The sequence below is a fragment of the Oncorhynchus gorbuscha genome, linkage group LG18, assembly GCF_021184085.1.
Source record: "Oncorhynchus gorbuscha isolate QuinsamMale2020 ecotype Even-year linkage group LG18, OgorEven_v1.0, whole genome shotgun sequence".
Lineage (NCBI taxonomy): Eukaryota > Metazoa > Chordata > Actinopteri > Salmoniformes > Salmonidae > Oncorhynchus > Oncorhynchus gorbuscha.
Window position 1 is genome coordinate 54308154 of NC_060190.1, and position 14702 is coordinate 54322855.

The 14702-nt window shown below is 44.6% G+C and overlaps 1 protein-coding gene across 1 annotated transcript in view; it reads left to right on the forward strand.

Moving 5' to 3' along the window:
- Positions 1-14702, forward strand: part of LOC124003787 (plexin-A2-like) — a 72962-nt gene that overhangs the window by 47443 nt on the left and 10817 nt on the right. The window contains exons 6-20 of the mRNA XM_046312356.1: positions 3831-3954; positions 4097-4250; positions 4400-4496; positions 5268-5382; positions 5572-5772; positions 6415-6511; positions 7370-7569; positions 8273-8424; positions 11600-11717; positions 11878-12014; positions 12416-12583; positions 13466-13559; positions 13710-13949; positions 14064-14207; positions 14390-14624. Of these exons, the coding sequence (XP_046168312.1) occupies positions 3831-3954; positions 4097-4250; positions 4400-4496; positions 5268-5382; positions 5572-5772; positions 6415-6511; positions 7370-7569; positions 8273-8424; positions 11600-11717; positions 11878-12014; positions 12416-12583; positions 13466-13559; positions 13710-13949; positions 14064-14207; positions 14390-14624 (2276 nt within the window). The remainder of the gene's footprint in view (positions 1-3830; positions 3955-4096; positions 4251-4399; positions 4497-5267; positions 5383-5571; positions 5773-6414; positions 6512-7369; positions 7570-8272; positions 8425-11599; positions 11718-11877; positions 12015-12415; positions 12584-13465; positions 13560-13709; positions 13950-14063; positions 14208-14389; positions 14625-14702) is intronic.

The following is a 14702-nucleotide window of genomic DNA, read 5'->3' on the forward strand; positions in this document are numbered from 1 at the left end:
AGCACGGTGAATTATAAATGAGGATCCGACAGGGCAGGTACGGGAAACAAGGAGAGAAATAGGGACTCTAATCAGGGAAAAGGATCGGGAACAGGTGTGGGAAGACTAAATGATGATTAGGGGAATAGGAACAGCTGGGAGCAGGAACGGAACGATAGAGAGAAGAGAGAGCGAGAGAGTGAGAGAGGGAGGGGGAGAGAGAGGGATAGAAAGAGGGAAAGAACCTAATAAGACCAGCAGAGGGAAACGAATAGAATGGGAAGCACAGGGACAAGACATGATAATAAATGACAAAACATGACAGTTAGTATCTATTCTCCCTATGGATACCGGCTGTATCAAGGAGCCAACAGGAACAACAACCATCATTGGGTTTCCATTCTGCCTTCATTGTCTTGTAATTACTGTTGAGGTCTCTGTGTGCTTTGAAGGCTCCCATGAGATGTCACCCTCGACCACATCTGAGAGTCCATTTAGCACTGTCTCATCCCACAGTGGACATTACACATGTAAAAGAGAGACACGCTCTATTGTTAGATCCCCGTCAAAAGGAAGAGTGATCGCTCAGAGATGCAATCTAGAGAGCCTCTAATTCTTTTAAAGGCCCAGTGCATTCAAAAACGTGATTTATCTGTGTTTTATAAAAACTGAGTATACCAAACATTAGGAACACCTTACTAATATTGAGCTGCACCCCCCTTTGCCCCCAGAACAGCCTCAATTCGTCAGGGCATGGACAACAATGTGTCAAATGTTCCACAGGGATGCTGGTCCATATTGATTCCAATGCTTCCCACAGTTGTGTGAAATTGGCTGAGTGTCCTTTGGGCAGTGGACCATTCTTGATACACACAGGAAACAGTTGAGCGTGAAAAACCCAACAGCGTTGCAGTTCTTGACACAAGCCGGTGCGCTGGCACCTGCTACCATACCCTGTTTAAAGGCGCTTAACTATTTTGTCTTTCCCATTCATCTTCTGAATGGCACACATACACAATACATGTCTCAATTGTCTCAGGACTTAAAAAATCCTTCTTTACCTTGTCTCCTCCCCTTCATCTACACTGATTAAAGTGGATTTAACAACTGACATCAATAAGGGATCATAGCTTGGATTCACCTGATCACAGCTGGATTCACCTGATCAGTCGTGGAAAGAGCAGGTTTTCTTATTATTTTGTATTCTCAGTGTATATTTCCTTACTATGAGATTAGAATAAAATTATTATTATTTTATTCTAGTGTTAGAGCTGTTTAAAAGGACCGTGTGAACTTTCAGCCTGTTTTAGTGGGATGGAGTTTTGGCATAACCTGTAAATTAGGAAATATACCGATAAGAAAGGGAGTTTCAAACCTCTCTGCCAATGAGAGGTCGTTTTCAGATTTCCCTCCCCACTCAGACCACTCCCAGACTTTTGCTAAGAAGCTATTTTCTTTGCTAAGAAGCGAATTTTGTTTCTTTTAGACTATTTTAATTTAACACATACACGGTAAGGTACTTAATTGTTACTCCTAAATTATTTTATATTGAGATAAAATGGTTGCATTGGACCTTTAAGTGCAATGTTTGTGTGTTTGTGTGCATTTTGAATGTCTAAATCTGCACGTCCCAAGTTACCACAATTTGTCATTTGATGAGATATGTCTTCATAGTGGTGGCACAGGGCTACTCATTTCTCCTAAGTGAAAATGTTCTATTTTCCCCATCTCTCTCTTCATTTTAATTCTATGTTGTTGCTGTCACTTGTCCACTAAAGCTTAACATTGTTGTCATATATCGCCCACCAGGTGCCATTGGAGAGTTCCTCAATGAGCTTGACACCTTGATAAGCTAATTTTTTACAACGATGGCTCACCACTCATTGTACTGAGCAACTTCAACCTCCCACTCCTTTCCTCTTTTGAGCTCACCCTTCCCCAGTCCTCTCCCACTCTCAAGGCAGGCAATGCTCTTGACCTCATCTTTACTAAATCCTGTTCACCTACTAACCGTACTGCAACCCCCTTGATATTTCTGATCACTACTTGGTTTCCTTTTCTCTCCCTCTCTCCTCCAACTCTACCCACTCAGCCCCTACCCAGATGGTCCTGTACATCAATCTTCACTCTCTCTCTCCCACTACTCTCTCCTACTCTATCCTATCAACTCTACCTTCTGCTAAATCCCTCTCACTACTGTCCTGATTCAGCCTCTTCGACCCCACTGACCTCCATTTCCGCATCCTATGACTATCGCTGCATCTTTCCTCTCGGCCGGCTCGGCCCTCCCCTCCTGCTTCGAGGCTGAGTGACTCACTGCAAGCTCACAGAATAGGATGCCGAAATGTATCAACTAAACTCACGCACATGGAATTGTTCCAAAAGCCGATCAGTAACCCGCCAATAACATCAATTTATTTCCATAGTAATAGGCTGTTAGGCTATTCCCATTCCCTGCTTTATATGGCCTGTGTAAGGCCTAAATGTCTCACCGCCCACAAAGCTTAATTGAAGTAGTAGCACAATTCAACACAACAAGCTTCTGGGTTTATAAAAAATATATATAATTTTGATTTGAAACATTTCCTACTCACAACATGATTGTTCTGAAGCGCGGGTTATAAGAATATTTTCATTCGACCAGCCATCTGATTTTATTGCGGGTCAACTGTGGGGAACCGTGAGTATCCGACGTGATGCAGGACTCTACCTTCAGGCTATGCTCAATCCTTACACTCCATCCTGAGCACTCCGTTCTGCCACCTCTGGTCTCTTGGCCTTCCACCCCTACCGGGGGTCAGCTCCCGGTCAGTTCAGTCAATGCTCTCTCTGTCCTGGCACTTCATTTCAAAATAATGTGTATTTTATACTAGTACTGATTTGCTGATAACTACAGGTAACTGACAAAATAAAATAAACATCAACAAAAAGTGTCTTGATAGGGCGTTGTGCCACCACGAGCCAGAACAGCTTCAATGCACCTTGGCATAGATTCTATAAGTGTCTGGAACTCTATTGGAGGGATGCATTTTGTTGATGGTGGTGGAAAAAGCTGTCTCAGGTGCTGCTCCAGCAAGTGTTCATTTGGATTGAGATCTGGTGACTGAGACGGCCCATGGCATGTGGTTTACATCGTTTTCATGCTCATCAAACCATTCAGTGACAACTCGTGCCCTGTGGATGGGGACGTTGTCGTTAGCATTTTTATGCATGACCCTAAGCATGATGGAATGTTAATTGCTTAATTAACTCAGGAACCACACCTGTGTGGAAGCACCTGCTGTCAACATACTTTGTATCCTTGATTTACTCCTTGATTTAGTGTTTCCATTATTTTGGCAGTTATCTGTACTTTATTGAGGGAAAATGTACTTACTGCAGCTGTGATATGTGGTTGTCTCACCTAGCCAATTAGATGAATGCAGTAGTTGTAAGTCGCTCTGGATAAGAGAGTCCGCTAAACGACTAAAATGTCAATGTAAAATGTTAAGTAACCCTTACACAAAACACTCACTGCTTAAAATCCATTTATCCCATCGTACAACTGGATTTCCTTCGGCAGAGCAATCCAACCAAACTGATAGGGGATCAATTTCCTTAAAGGAAAATACCACGCCAAAACTATCTTGGTATTTGTTTCATTAGTCCAGTGTTGATACAGTCCCTAATTCCCTAATTGTTTTGCATGTCAGCAATCAAGTTTTCAATGTATGGAACTTTCAATATACAGAAAGTGTCACAGTATGATGCGTTTTGCATTGATGTTGTTTAGATGTTCCTTAAAGGAAAATGTTTATCTCACATGTGCAGTAACCGGTAAGAATGAATAATGTCCTGGTTCCCATCTACAGGTGTGCCAGAAGAGACCAATGCCAGAGAGCAGAGGAGCCCTTCCGGTTCGCCACTGATATCGAACGTTGTGTGAAAGTTATCGCTCACCCAGACAGCATTGCTGTGTCAGCACACAGTGTGCCTGTAAGTCAACAGTTAATTATTTACTTCTGATCAAACTGATTCTGACGTGTTCTGAGTCTTGATGGTGGGAAGAAGTCCTCAGTGTTTCATGATAGACCAGACTGTTCCAACCCAGCTATCTCTCTCTGCTCCTCTCCTATAGCTCCTGCTGGAGGTGAGCAATGTACCTGACCTCTCAACTGGGATCACCTGTTTATTTGGAGAGCAGACCGAGGTGGAGGGCCATGTCAATGGCAACAGAGTCATGTGCCTGTCCCCATCTGCCAAAGAGGTCCCACACATACCTGAAGGACAAGGTGACAAAATATATAGCTCCAACATAGAACATATTGCTCTGTGATCCTCAGTGATACATATGTGACTCTTTTACAGAGGACCAGCAGTCTGAATAAAGCCAACTACTATACTACCAATCTCCTCTCTTCCCTCTGCTTTTCTCCATCAGACTGGTTGGGTGTTGCGCTGCGTCTGAACTCTAAGGAGACAGGTCAAATGCTGGGCAGTACAGAGGTCAAGTTCTATAACTGCAGCGTGCATCACACGTAAGTTCATTTCCCGGCCCACACGTTATCTGATGCATTCAAAAGATAGTAGGGCCCAACCTCATTAGGACATTGATGCGGACAACCCCACTTAAGATCAGGCAGATAGGTAACCCCTAAGTTCAAATGACCCATCCATTTTGATTTACGTCAACCTAAGGCAGATAACCCCGCATTGTTAGCTTGTTTAGTTCTACTAAGTGTTTCTAGAGTGGTTCCCTGAGGAACAGTGTACATACTGAGTAGTATGAGTGCATACACCTAAACATAGTTCCCTGACCGTGACCTTCAGGTCCACTTTAACATAATAGAAATACAGTCCAAAGCCAAATCATATCCGTTTGATCAAAATTAGGTGTCCATTAGCAAACTGGTCAAAGACAGTAGCTAGCTGTGGTTAATATTGTACTCTAAACAGCCTCCCCCTCCCCACTCTGCCTCACAAAGCACAGCACAGCAGCATCACATCAGCCTCCATAATAAATTATCCTGTGTCTGAAAGGACCTGGCAGGCCAGTTCTATGTATACAGAGCTGTTACAGAACATACTGACTTACTGTGTGCTGGTGCCTAATACTGCTCTCTCTGCAACACTGCTGTATTAATAGTATGAACTCTATAATGTTCAGTTAACTGTATGTAATTAGGAACTTCCGTTCTCTAAGAGCATGTGCTTGGCCACAGAGTCTCTAGAAGCATTGGGATGTCTGTTGGCTGGTTAGTCATATGATGTGTGTAACATGTCCATCTGTCCCTCTCCTTGCACTGCAGGTGTCTGTCCTGTGTGAACAGTACCTTCCGCTGCCACTGGTGTAAATATCGCAACCTGTGTACCCACAATCCTTTCAGCTGCTCCTTTCAGGAGGGCCGGGTCAACGCCTCAGAGGTAGCTACATGGCTACTGATAAACATACACCAGATTAACAGTATTTTCTTGTATAATGCACATTAACCCATGTTTTCATTAATCCATATTTCCATAACATGTTACTCTTTAGGCAATCTATCTTTATAATTTAATAGACCTTGATAGACCCCTGCTGAGGTCCTTTGACTCTTGGAATATGTTCTCTAGGACTGCCCCCAGCTGCTGCACTCTGGGGAGATCCTGATCCCAGCAGGGGAGGTGAGACCCATCACCCTGAAGGCCCGGAACCTTCCACAGCCCCAGTCTGGCCAGCGGGGGTACGAGTGTGTGCTCCACGTCCAGGGAACCAACCACCGTGTCACCGCCCTGCGCTTCAACAGCTCCAGTGTGCAGTGTCAGAACAGCTCGGTACGTACTGTGACTGCGTGACCCTCTCTAACACTCCCCCTGGCACCAGCCTCAGCCTGGTTGTGCATTATCCAGGACCATTATCTATAGTCTAGTGAATTACATCTGAGCTCGTCTCTGAGAGCAATCTGAATCTGATCTCATCCCACTGAGATGAGCTCAGGTTTGCTACGTTTTGATCAAATAAGAAGTAGGTTGTCTGCAGCGGAATGACTAAAACATTTAATTTATGTCTGAAACCAAATGTTAGTGTCATTCAAAGGTGCATCTCGGTCCACGTAATAGGGACACGTAATAGGGACACGTAATAGGGACACGTAATAGGGACATAATTGGTTAGTCGACAGTGAGGATGAGTGTCAGACAGTGCTGTATAGACTACATGACACACAATCCATTTTTAATGCATCTATACCTCACTCTCCTATCTCACGTCCAGTGAAAAGCCCATTTTCCTCAGCACTAGATGAACAGCCTCTCGATTCCCCGCAGAGTCCTGTCCCAATATGGCCATGCACAGTGGAGAGGAACAGACAGTGATCATAGAAATGACAGGTGGTTAAAAGCCTCATCTCTCTCTCTCTCTTCCTCCCTCTCCCACCCCTCTTTCTCTCCCTCTTCCTACCTCTCTCTCTTCGGCAGTACATATATGAGGGTGTGAGGATCAGTGACCTGGCAGTGGACCTCTCCATCATTTGGAATGGCAATTTCATCATCGACAATCCAGATAAGATTAAAGGTGCCTCTGCCATCCATCACTGTCTGCCATGGCTGAGGAGTGGAAAGCTCTTACTCTGGGATGGATGGGGTTTAGCCCACGCCAAGGCTTTCACTCAGCCTTGGGAGAACGTTCACATGGCACTCTCTACTGTGTTATAAGTCTGAGCCAATCATCTGGGCTGTGAGGGTGGACTTTTGTGTTTACCGTTTTGATTTCTCACTAACTCTTAGATATCTCCATTATCCTGCTTGAGTGTGTATTTGGTTTTAGAATAGTGCCATTCCATATCTAAATACTGTAAAATTTACACTGAATGTACAAAACATTAGGAACAGCTGCTTTTATCACGACATAGACTAACCAGGTGAATCCAGGTGAAAGCTATGATCCCATATTGACGTCATGTAGATGAAGGGGAGGAGACAGGTTAAAGAATATTTTTTAAGCTTTGAGACAACTGAAACATGGATTGTGTATGTGTGCATTCAGTGGGGGAATGGGCAAGACAAAACATGTAAGTGCCTTTGAACATGGTATGGTCGTAGGTGACAGGTGCACCAGTTTGATTGTGTCAAGAACTGCAACACTTCTGGGTTTTTCATGCTCAACAGTTTCCAGTGTGTATCAAGAATGGTCCACCACTCAAAGGACATCAAGCCAACTTGACACAAGTGTATAAAAGCATTGGAGTCAACATGGGCCAGAGTCCCTGGGGAATGCTTTTGACACCTTGTAAAGTCCATGCCCCAGTGAATTGAGGCTGTTTTGAGGCCAAAGGGGGGTGCAACTCAATATTAGGAAGTGTTCTTAATGTTTTGTACACTCAGTGTACAAGCACTGAATGTAATTCAACTGCGGTCCTCCTGTATTCCACAGTGCACCTGTATAAGTGTGGTGCCCAGCGGGACAGCTGTGGCATGTGTCTGCGGGCTGAGAGGAAGTTCCAGTGTGGCTGGTGCAGTGGAGAAGGCCGTTGCACCATGAGGCAGCACTGCCTGCCCATCAGCCCACACGCCAGCCGCTGGCTCGACGTGTCCACCAGGAACGTTAAGTGTACCAACCCACGCATAACTGAGGTTAGTCAGTCAGACCCTTATCTTTTACAACTAACCCCTACTTTAACCTTCACCATTATCCATCATATGGCCTTAGTGATAAGAGGCCATCTCAGAAATAACCAGTAAAAAACATTGAGATCAGTCCTTAGACATGAGCAAGACTGGTGGTAGCTTGTGGAATAGACACCGGCTGGAATGCGGTTTTAACCAATCAGCATCGAGGATTAGACCCACCCATTGTATAAATAAGACTAAATCAGACATACTGCTTGTGCCAAATTAATGCAACCTTAAGTTATGCCCTATGCACCCTATTTTGTGGGTGGCAATGAGTGTTATTGGCCCCAACACACTGTTCCTTTTTTAGAATGAGAGAGACACAGTAGGTCAGACAGCCACAGAGAATTACTGCTCCAACTTCAAAGAGCCATGAGCCTTTGAAGTCCCTGTCACATTATTAGTGTTTCAGTGGCAGTCTGGGAGTGAATTGATTCAGACCCGGACTGCTACTTCCTGCTGCTGGGAACTGGGAGAGCACTGCTCAACAGGCCTGAAGGCTCTTTGTGTGGTCAAGCCATTTTAGATAGAGCCTCTGCATAGTTGTTTTTGTGCATAGTGATGCAATGCATTAATCTGTTATCATGTATTGAAAATATTACACTACTTGTGTGCTGCCACCATAAATCTGTTCCTTCTCCATGCCCCCCTCGCCTTCCTGTAGGTGAGCCCAGTGGCAGGGCCTCCAGAGGGGGGAACACTGGTCACCATCCAGGGCCTGAACTTGGGCCTGTCCTTCTCTGAGCTGGTGGGCAATGTTGAGGTGGCAGGGGTTCAGTGTACCCCACAGGAAGAGGGCTACATCACTGCAGAACAGTAAGAACCAAAACGTACAGGATCACCCAGACTCCCCATAGCCTTAACACCAAAACCTAACCCTAGCCCTAAACCTAACCCTAACCCTAAAACTAACCGTAGCTCCTAAACCTAATTCTAACCATAACATTAATTCTAACCTGAACTCTAACCCCCCTTGAAATTGCATTAGACATTTTGGGGACAAACAAAATGTTCACAGTTGGTTTTGTTTGTTTACTACTCTTGTGGCAACTTCTGGTCCCTACAAATATACAGTTGAAGTCAGAGGTTTACATACACCTCAGCCAAATACATTTAAACTCAGTTTTTCACAATTCCTGACATTTAATCGTAGTAAACATTCCCTGTCTTAGGTCAGTTAGGATCACCACTTTATTTTAAGAATATAATAATAAAATGATTTATTTTTGCTTTTATTTATTTCATCACATTCCCAGTGGGTCAGAAGTTTACATACACTCAATTAGTATTTGGTAGCATTGCCTTTAAATTGTTTAACTTGGGTCAAACTTTTCGGGTAGCCTTCCACAAGCTTCCCAAAAATAAGTTGGGTGAATTTTGGCCCATTCCTCCCGACCGAGCTGATGTAACTGAGTCAGGTTTGTAGGCCTCCTTGCCCACACACGCTTTTTCTGTTCTGCCCACAGATTTTTCTACAGGATTGAGGTCAGAGCTTTGTGATGGCCACTCCAATACCTTGACTTTGTTGTCCTTAAGCCATTTTGACACAAGTTTGGAAGTATGCTTGGGGTCATTGTCCATTTGGAAGACCCATTTGCGACCAAGCTTTAACTGATGTCTTGAGAATTTGCTTCAATATATCCACATAATTTTCCATCCTCATGATGCCATCTATTTTGTGAAGTGCACCAGTCCCTCCTGCAGCAAAGCAACCCCACAACATGATGCTGCCATCCCCTTTCTTCACGGTTGGGATGGTGTTCTTCAGCTTGCAAGCCTCCCCCTTTTTCCTCCAAACATAACTATGGGTCATTATGGCAAAACAGTTATATTTTTGTTTCACCAGACCAGAGGACATTTCTCCAAAAAAGTACGATCTTTGTCTCCATGTGCAGTTGCAAACTGTAGTCTGGCTTTTTTATGGCGGTTTTGGAGCAGTGGCTTCTTCCTTGCTGAGCGGCCTTTCAGGTTATGTCGTTATAGGACTCATTTTACAGTTTATATAGATACTTTTGTACCTGTTTGCTCCAGCATCTTCACAGGGTCCTTTGCTGTTGTTCTGGGATTGATTTTCACTTTTCGCACCAAAGTGCGTTCATCTCTAGGAGACAGAACGCATCTCCTTCCTGAGCGGTATGACGGCTGCATGTTCCCATGGTGTTTATACTTGCATGCTATTGTTTGTACAGATGAACGTGGTACCTTCAGGCATTTGGAAATTGCTCCCAAGGATGAACCAGACATGTGGAGGTCTGCAACTTTTTTTTCAGAGGTCATTGCTGATTTCCTTTGATTTTCCTCAAGATGTCAAGCAAAGAGGCATTGAGCTTGAAGGTAGGCTTTGAAATACATACACAGGCACACCTCCAATTTACTCAAATGATGTCAATTAGCCTATCAGAAGCTTCTAAAACCATGTCATAATTTTCTGGAATTTTCCAAGTTGTCTAAAGGCACAGTCAACTTCGTGTATAATCTTCTGACCCACTGGAATTGTGATACAGTGAAATAATCTGTCTGTAAACAATTGTTGGAAAAGTGACTTGTGTCATACACAAAGTAGATGTCCTAACTGACTTGCCAAAACAATAGTTTGCTAACAAGAAATTTGTGGAGTGGTTGAAAAACGAGTTTTAATGACTCCAACCTAAGTGTATGTAAACTTCCGACTTCAACTGTAGTTAAACACGTCCACACACACAGACACAAACACACAAACACACACACACACTATAACTAATGATGAACATAAAGATATACAGGTTGCAGCAGGCTTTCTTTAGTGTGCTGAGGAGTAGAGAGCAGAGCTGTTTTGTGTGCCGTTGTGAGGCTGAAAGCAATGCTGTAATTGAAATGCGCCGCATGTCACTGACTGCAGAGACAATCTGTTAGCCATGTGTTTCTCTCACAGCCATGTAATTCGATTGGGCCATGGATGAAGGGACCTTATTTATATCCTTGTATAAAAAAGGAACATGCCAGCAGAAAAACTGAAAACTCTACTGACAGCAGAGGGTGGAGAGAAGAGGATTCATTGGGTCCTGTTGTCGGGGTAAAAGGTTTATCCCTAAGACTTAGCAATACTTTTCTGTGACTATTAATTTAGACCCCATACAGTGCTTTAAAACATGTCATTACAAACATAAATGTTATTGTAGGTCAGTTTGTATAATGACTTATTCATTGCGTTCTACATTATCTTATTGACCTGACAGGCTAACTGATTTATCGAGAACACACTGTTGCCATGGTGATGGAGGTAATGGTGGGTAGTGAATGTGGTGGAGTTTATTATTGCTGTTATATTGGTGCTTTTGGTTTTTCATTAGGAAGAAAGATGGCCCTCCATATTGACCTTCCACTTCTATGAAAGTCTGCTTCAATCGCATTGTCTAGAGAGCAACAGAAAACAACACTTTTTCTTCAATTGAAAAACGTGAACAGCACAGTAATCTCTTTCTCTCCCTCCTTTCTCTCTTCCTCCCTCCTTTTCTCATTTTCTCCCTCCTTTTCTCCTTTTCTCCCTCTTCTCCTTTTCTCCCTCACTCATTTGCACTCTCCTATCTCTCTTCCTCTCTCATTTTCTCCTTTTCTCCCTCCTTTTCTCCTTTTCTCCCTCCTTTTCTCCTTTTCTCCCTCCTTTTCTCTTCCTCCCTCCTTTTCTCCCTCCTTTTCTCCTTTTCTCCCTCCCTCCTTTCTCCCTCCCTCCTTTTCTCCCTTTCTCCCTCCTTTTCTCCCTCCCTCCTTTTCTCCTTTTCTCCCTCTCTCCTTTTCTCCCTCCTTTTCTCCCTCTCTCCCTTTTCTCCTTTTCTCCCTCTCTTCTTTTCTCCCTCCCTCCTTTTCTCCTTTTCTCCCTCCTTTTCTCCCTCCCTCCTTTTCTCCTTTTCTCCCTTCCTCCTTTTCTCCTTTTTTCCCCCCCTTTTCTCATTTTCTCTCTCTCTCGCTCTCGCTCTCGCTCTCCCTCTCTCTGTGTGTGTGTGTGTTCTGACAGGATTGTGTGTAAAATGGCCTCTACGTCTCAGGGAAGTGCACCTGGTCCAGTCCAGCTGTGTGTTGGTGAATGTAGACCAGAACTACGAACTCAGTCCTCCCAGCTCTACTCCTTTGAGGTATGATCTGCATCTTAAACCATACATAGAACACATCTCTCTACCACAGTATTATTGCTTTAGAACCGTTTGTTCTCATACACTATCATATCATGTCATCAACAAAAAGTCCACAAAGTAGCATGCCATGTGGACTATTGAGAAAATTATTTTTTCATAGACCCCTACCATGGTGGGACTGACCCCTGGCCGAGGGCCTGAGTCTGGGGGCACTAAGGTCACCATCGTGGGGGAGAACTTGGGTGCTGGGAGCAGTGTGAACGTTACCTTTGGAAACCAGACTTGTGAGCTGTACAGGTGAGTGCACAGGAACAAGCCAACCCGAGAACACTCTACTGAAGCTCCTACAAAGACCCTTATATAAAAGTTGGGACTTGATGAAGGTGCCTGTGGAAAAGCTGAAAGCCAGGACAGTGCATTGTTTTCTACTCTTATTTTTAGAGATCTATTTAAAGATCAAAAAGGGTCCTCATTGTGAGTCTCAGGAGGGTGAAGAAAAGGCACCATTAGCTAGAAATCCTCTAATTACTATGTTTCATCTCTAACGAGGGAGGGGCAGACCATAATGCTCACTTGCCCAGCATTGTAATGTGCATAACTCACTGTAGTAGAGTTAAGATTCCCACCACGGTAAAGAGCATGTACAGACAGAATCAAGAGAATTGAACCCTATTGATATTCCTTGTTGGTTTTCCCAGGCGGACCATGTCGGAGATCGTGTGTTTCTCGGCACCCTCTGTGACGGGCGCCACCCTGGTGCAGGTCAGTCTCAGTGTAGATCTGGCCATGGTGCCAGGAAGCCTGGGCTTTGAGTACATCGAGGATCCCACAGTCCAGCGCATCGAGCCAGAGTGGAGCATCACTAGGTAGAACAAACCTCCCAGCTAATAAGTTGTGTGTCCAACCTGATATTTTGATAATATTTTGATAACCTCCTATTTATGCCCCCCCACCCACCCCCTCCATTTGGTTCAGCTATATATTACTGAAGAATAAGGTGAGTGAAGGTGCAAGGAACCACAGCAGCCTGCTCTGCTGGCCTTCTAGTCACATATTATGCATGATGGTTGGTGCAAGGCTGTATGTGACTTGACACAGAGACAGCCAGCCAGGGAGAACTGGTGCAGCGGCGTGGCTACTGGCTTTCTACTCTGTCAACTGACAGGGGATTTCACAGACTTATAATCAAAGTCCCATCGTCTCATCATCTGTGTGCAGTCACACCATGTGGCCACCTAGGCTTAGGTATCCTTTGAAGTGTAGGAATGATTGGATTCGTCTCAAGCTGACTAGACAGATGTGCCCCTTTTTTTCATTTAGTTTCTCTCTTCTCTTCAGGTGGGTCTCTATTCCCACACTCTCAAAAATGTCGGCGCTCTACATGATATTGCGGCTAGTTTGTTTGTGTTAATGGCATCTACATATATGTAGCACAATCATGTAGCTTTCATGAAATGCCAGCCATTGATACCTGATAGATGAATAAATAGGAAGCCAGCTGGCAGAACCGTTCAATCTCGCCCTATCTGGCCAGAACAATTAGATGTTTTCTTAGTACCAAAGCACAGTTCAATGCAAATTAGGTGTTTTTGATAACGACAGGAAGCAGAGGAAACTGTTTATCTTGGCTCACCTATTCAGAGGTGTTTGATAACGAAAAGAAGCAGAGGAAACTGACAGTTTATCTTGCTCACCTATTCAGAGGCCAATATGGATGTGTATATATGTGAATGCGTTGTGTTTCATAGTGGACACACTACCCTGGTGGTGACCGGGACCAACCTGGATGTGGTGCAGGAGCCGAGGGTCAGGGTCAAGTACGCCGGCCACGAGTCTGTCAATGTGAGTCTGTCCACTGATAACATAGTCGGATATCTCTTTCTCCTGTCCAGTATCTTGTATAGTACTCATAAATGGTGGCCAATTATAATTTCAAAACTCTTGACAAATATTTCTTTGCTTGTCTGTCACTGTCCGTGGATCTCTCCCCAGGTGTGTAAGGTGCTCAACACCACCACGATAATCTGCTTCGCTCCCTCCCTGAAGGCAGAGTACACACTGGAGCAGGAGTCAGTGAAACACGTGGAAGAGTTTGGTTTTGTTTTCAACAATGTGCAGGCCCTGCTCACATACAACAGTACAAGCTTCATCTACTACCCCAACCCTTACCTGGAGCCCCTCAGCTTATCTGGGGTGCTGGAGCAGAAACCTGGCTCCCCCATCATACTCAAGGTAGGGCAGCCAAGCCCAGCCTAGGGCAGCCCGTAACTGTAGCACAATTGTAATTAGATGATGAGTTCTATCTACTGACCTGATGGATGTGGGGTTTCCCTCTCTGTGTTGCAGGGGCGCAACCTAGTGCCCTCAGCATCTGGAGGGGCCAGGCTGAACTACACTGTGCTGATCGGGGACACACCCTGCTCCCTCACTGTCTCTGACACACAGCTCCTCTGTGAGCCCCCAAACCTCACAGGCCAGCACAAAGTCCTGGTCAGTCATTCTGTCTGTCTAAGTCCAGATCTAGATAAACTATTAAGTCAAATACAGCTTGACCAAGGTCCAACAAATGTATAAAAGGAAACTATTGTTCAGTATGGTTTCCCTGTCTGTTAAAGTCTATTTGATTTATGGCCTTTGTACACGTGTGTTTATGGTTTATTGCCAATGTACAGGTCCAGGTGGGTGGTCTCCACATCTCTCCTGGTGCAGTCCACATCCGCTCAGACAGCCTGCTCACCCTCCCCGCCATCTTCAGCATCACGGCTGGAGGAGGCCTGCTGCTCATCATCGTCTTCATTGTCCTCTTGGCCTACAGACGAAAGTCGCACGAGAATGACCTCACTCTCAAACGCCTGCAGATGCAGATGGACACCCTGGAGTCTCGGGTGGCTCTGGAGTGCAAGGAAGGTGAGTCTGACCAGCACGTAATCAGACAACTGAGAAAAATATAATGCTGATAACTTCCAAATTGCTAGAATATGGACT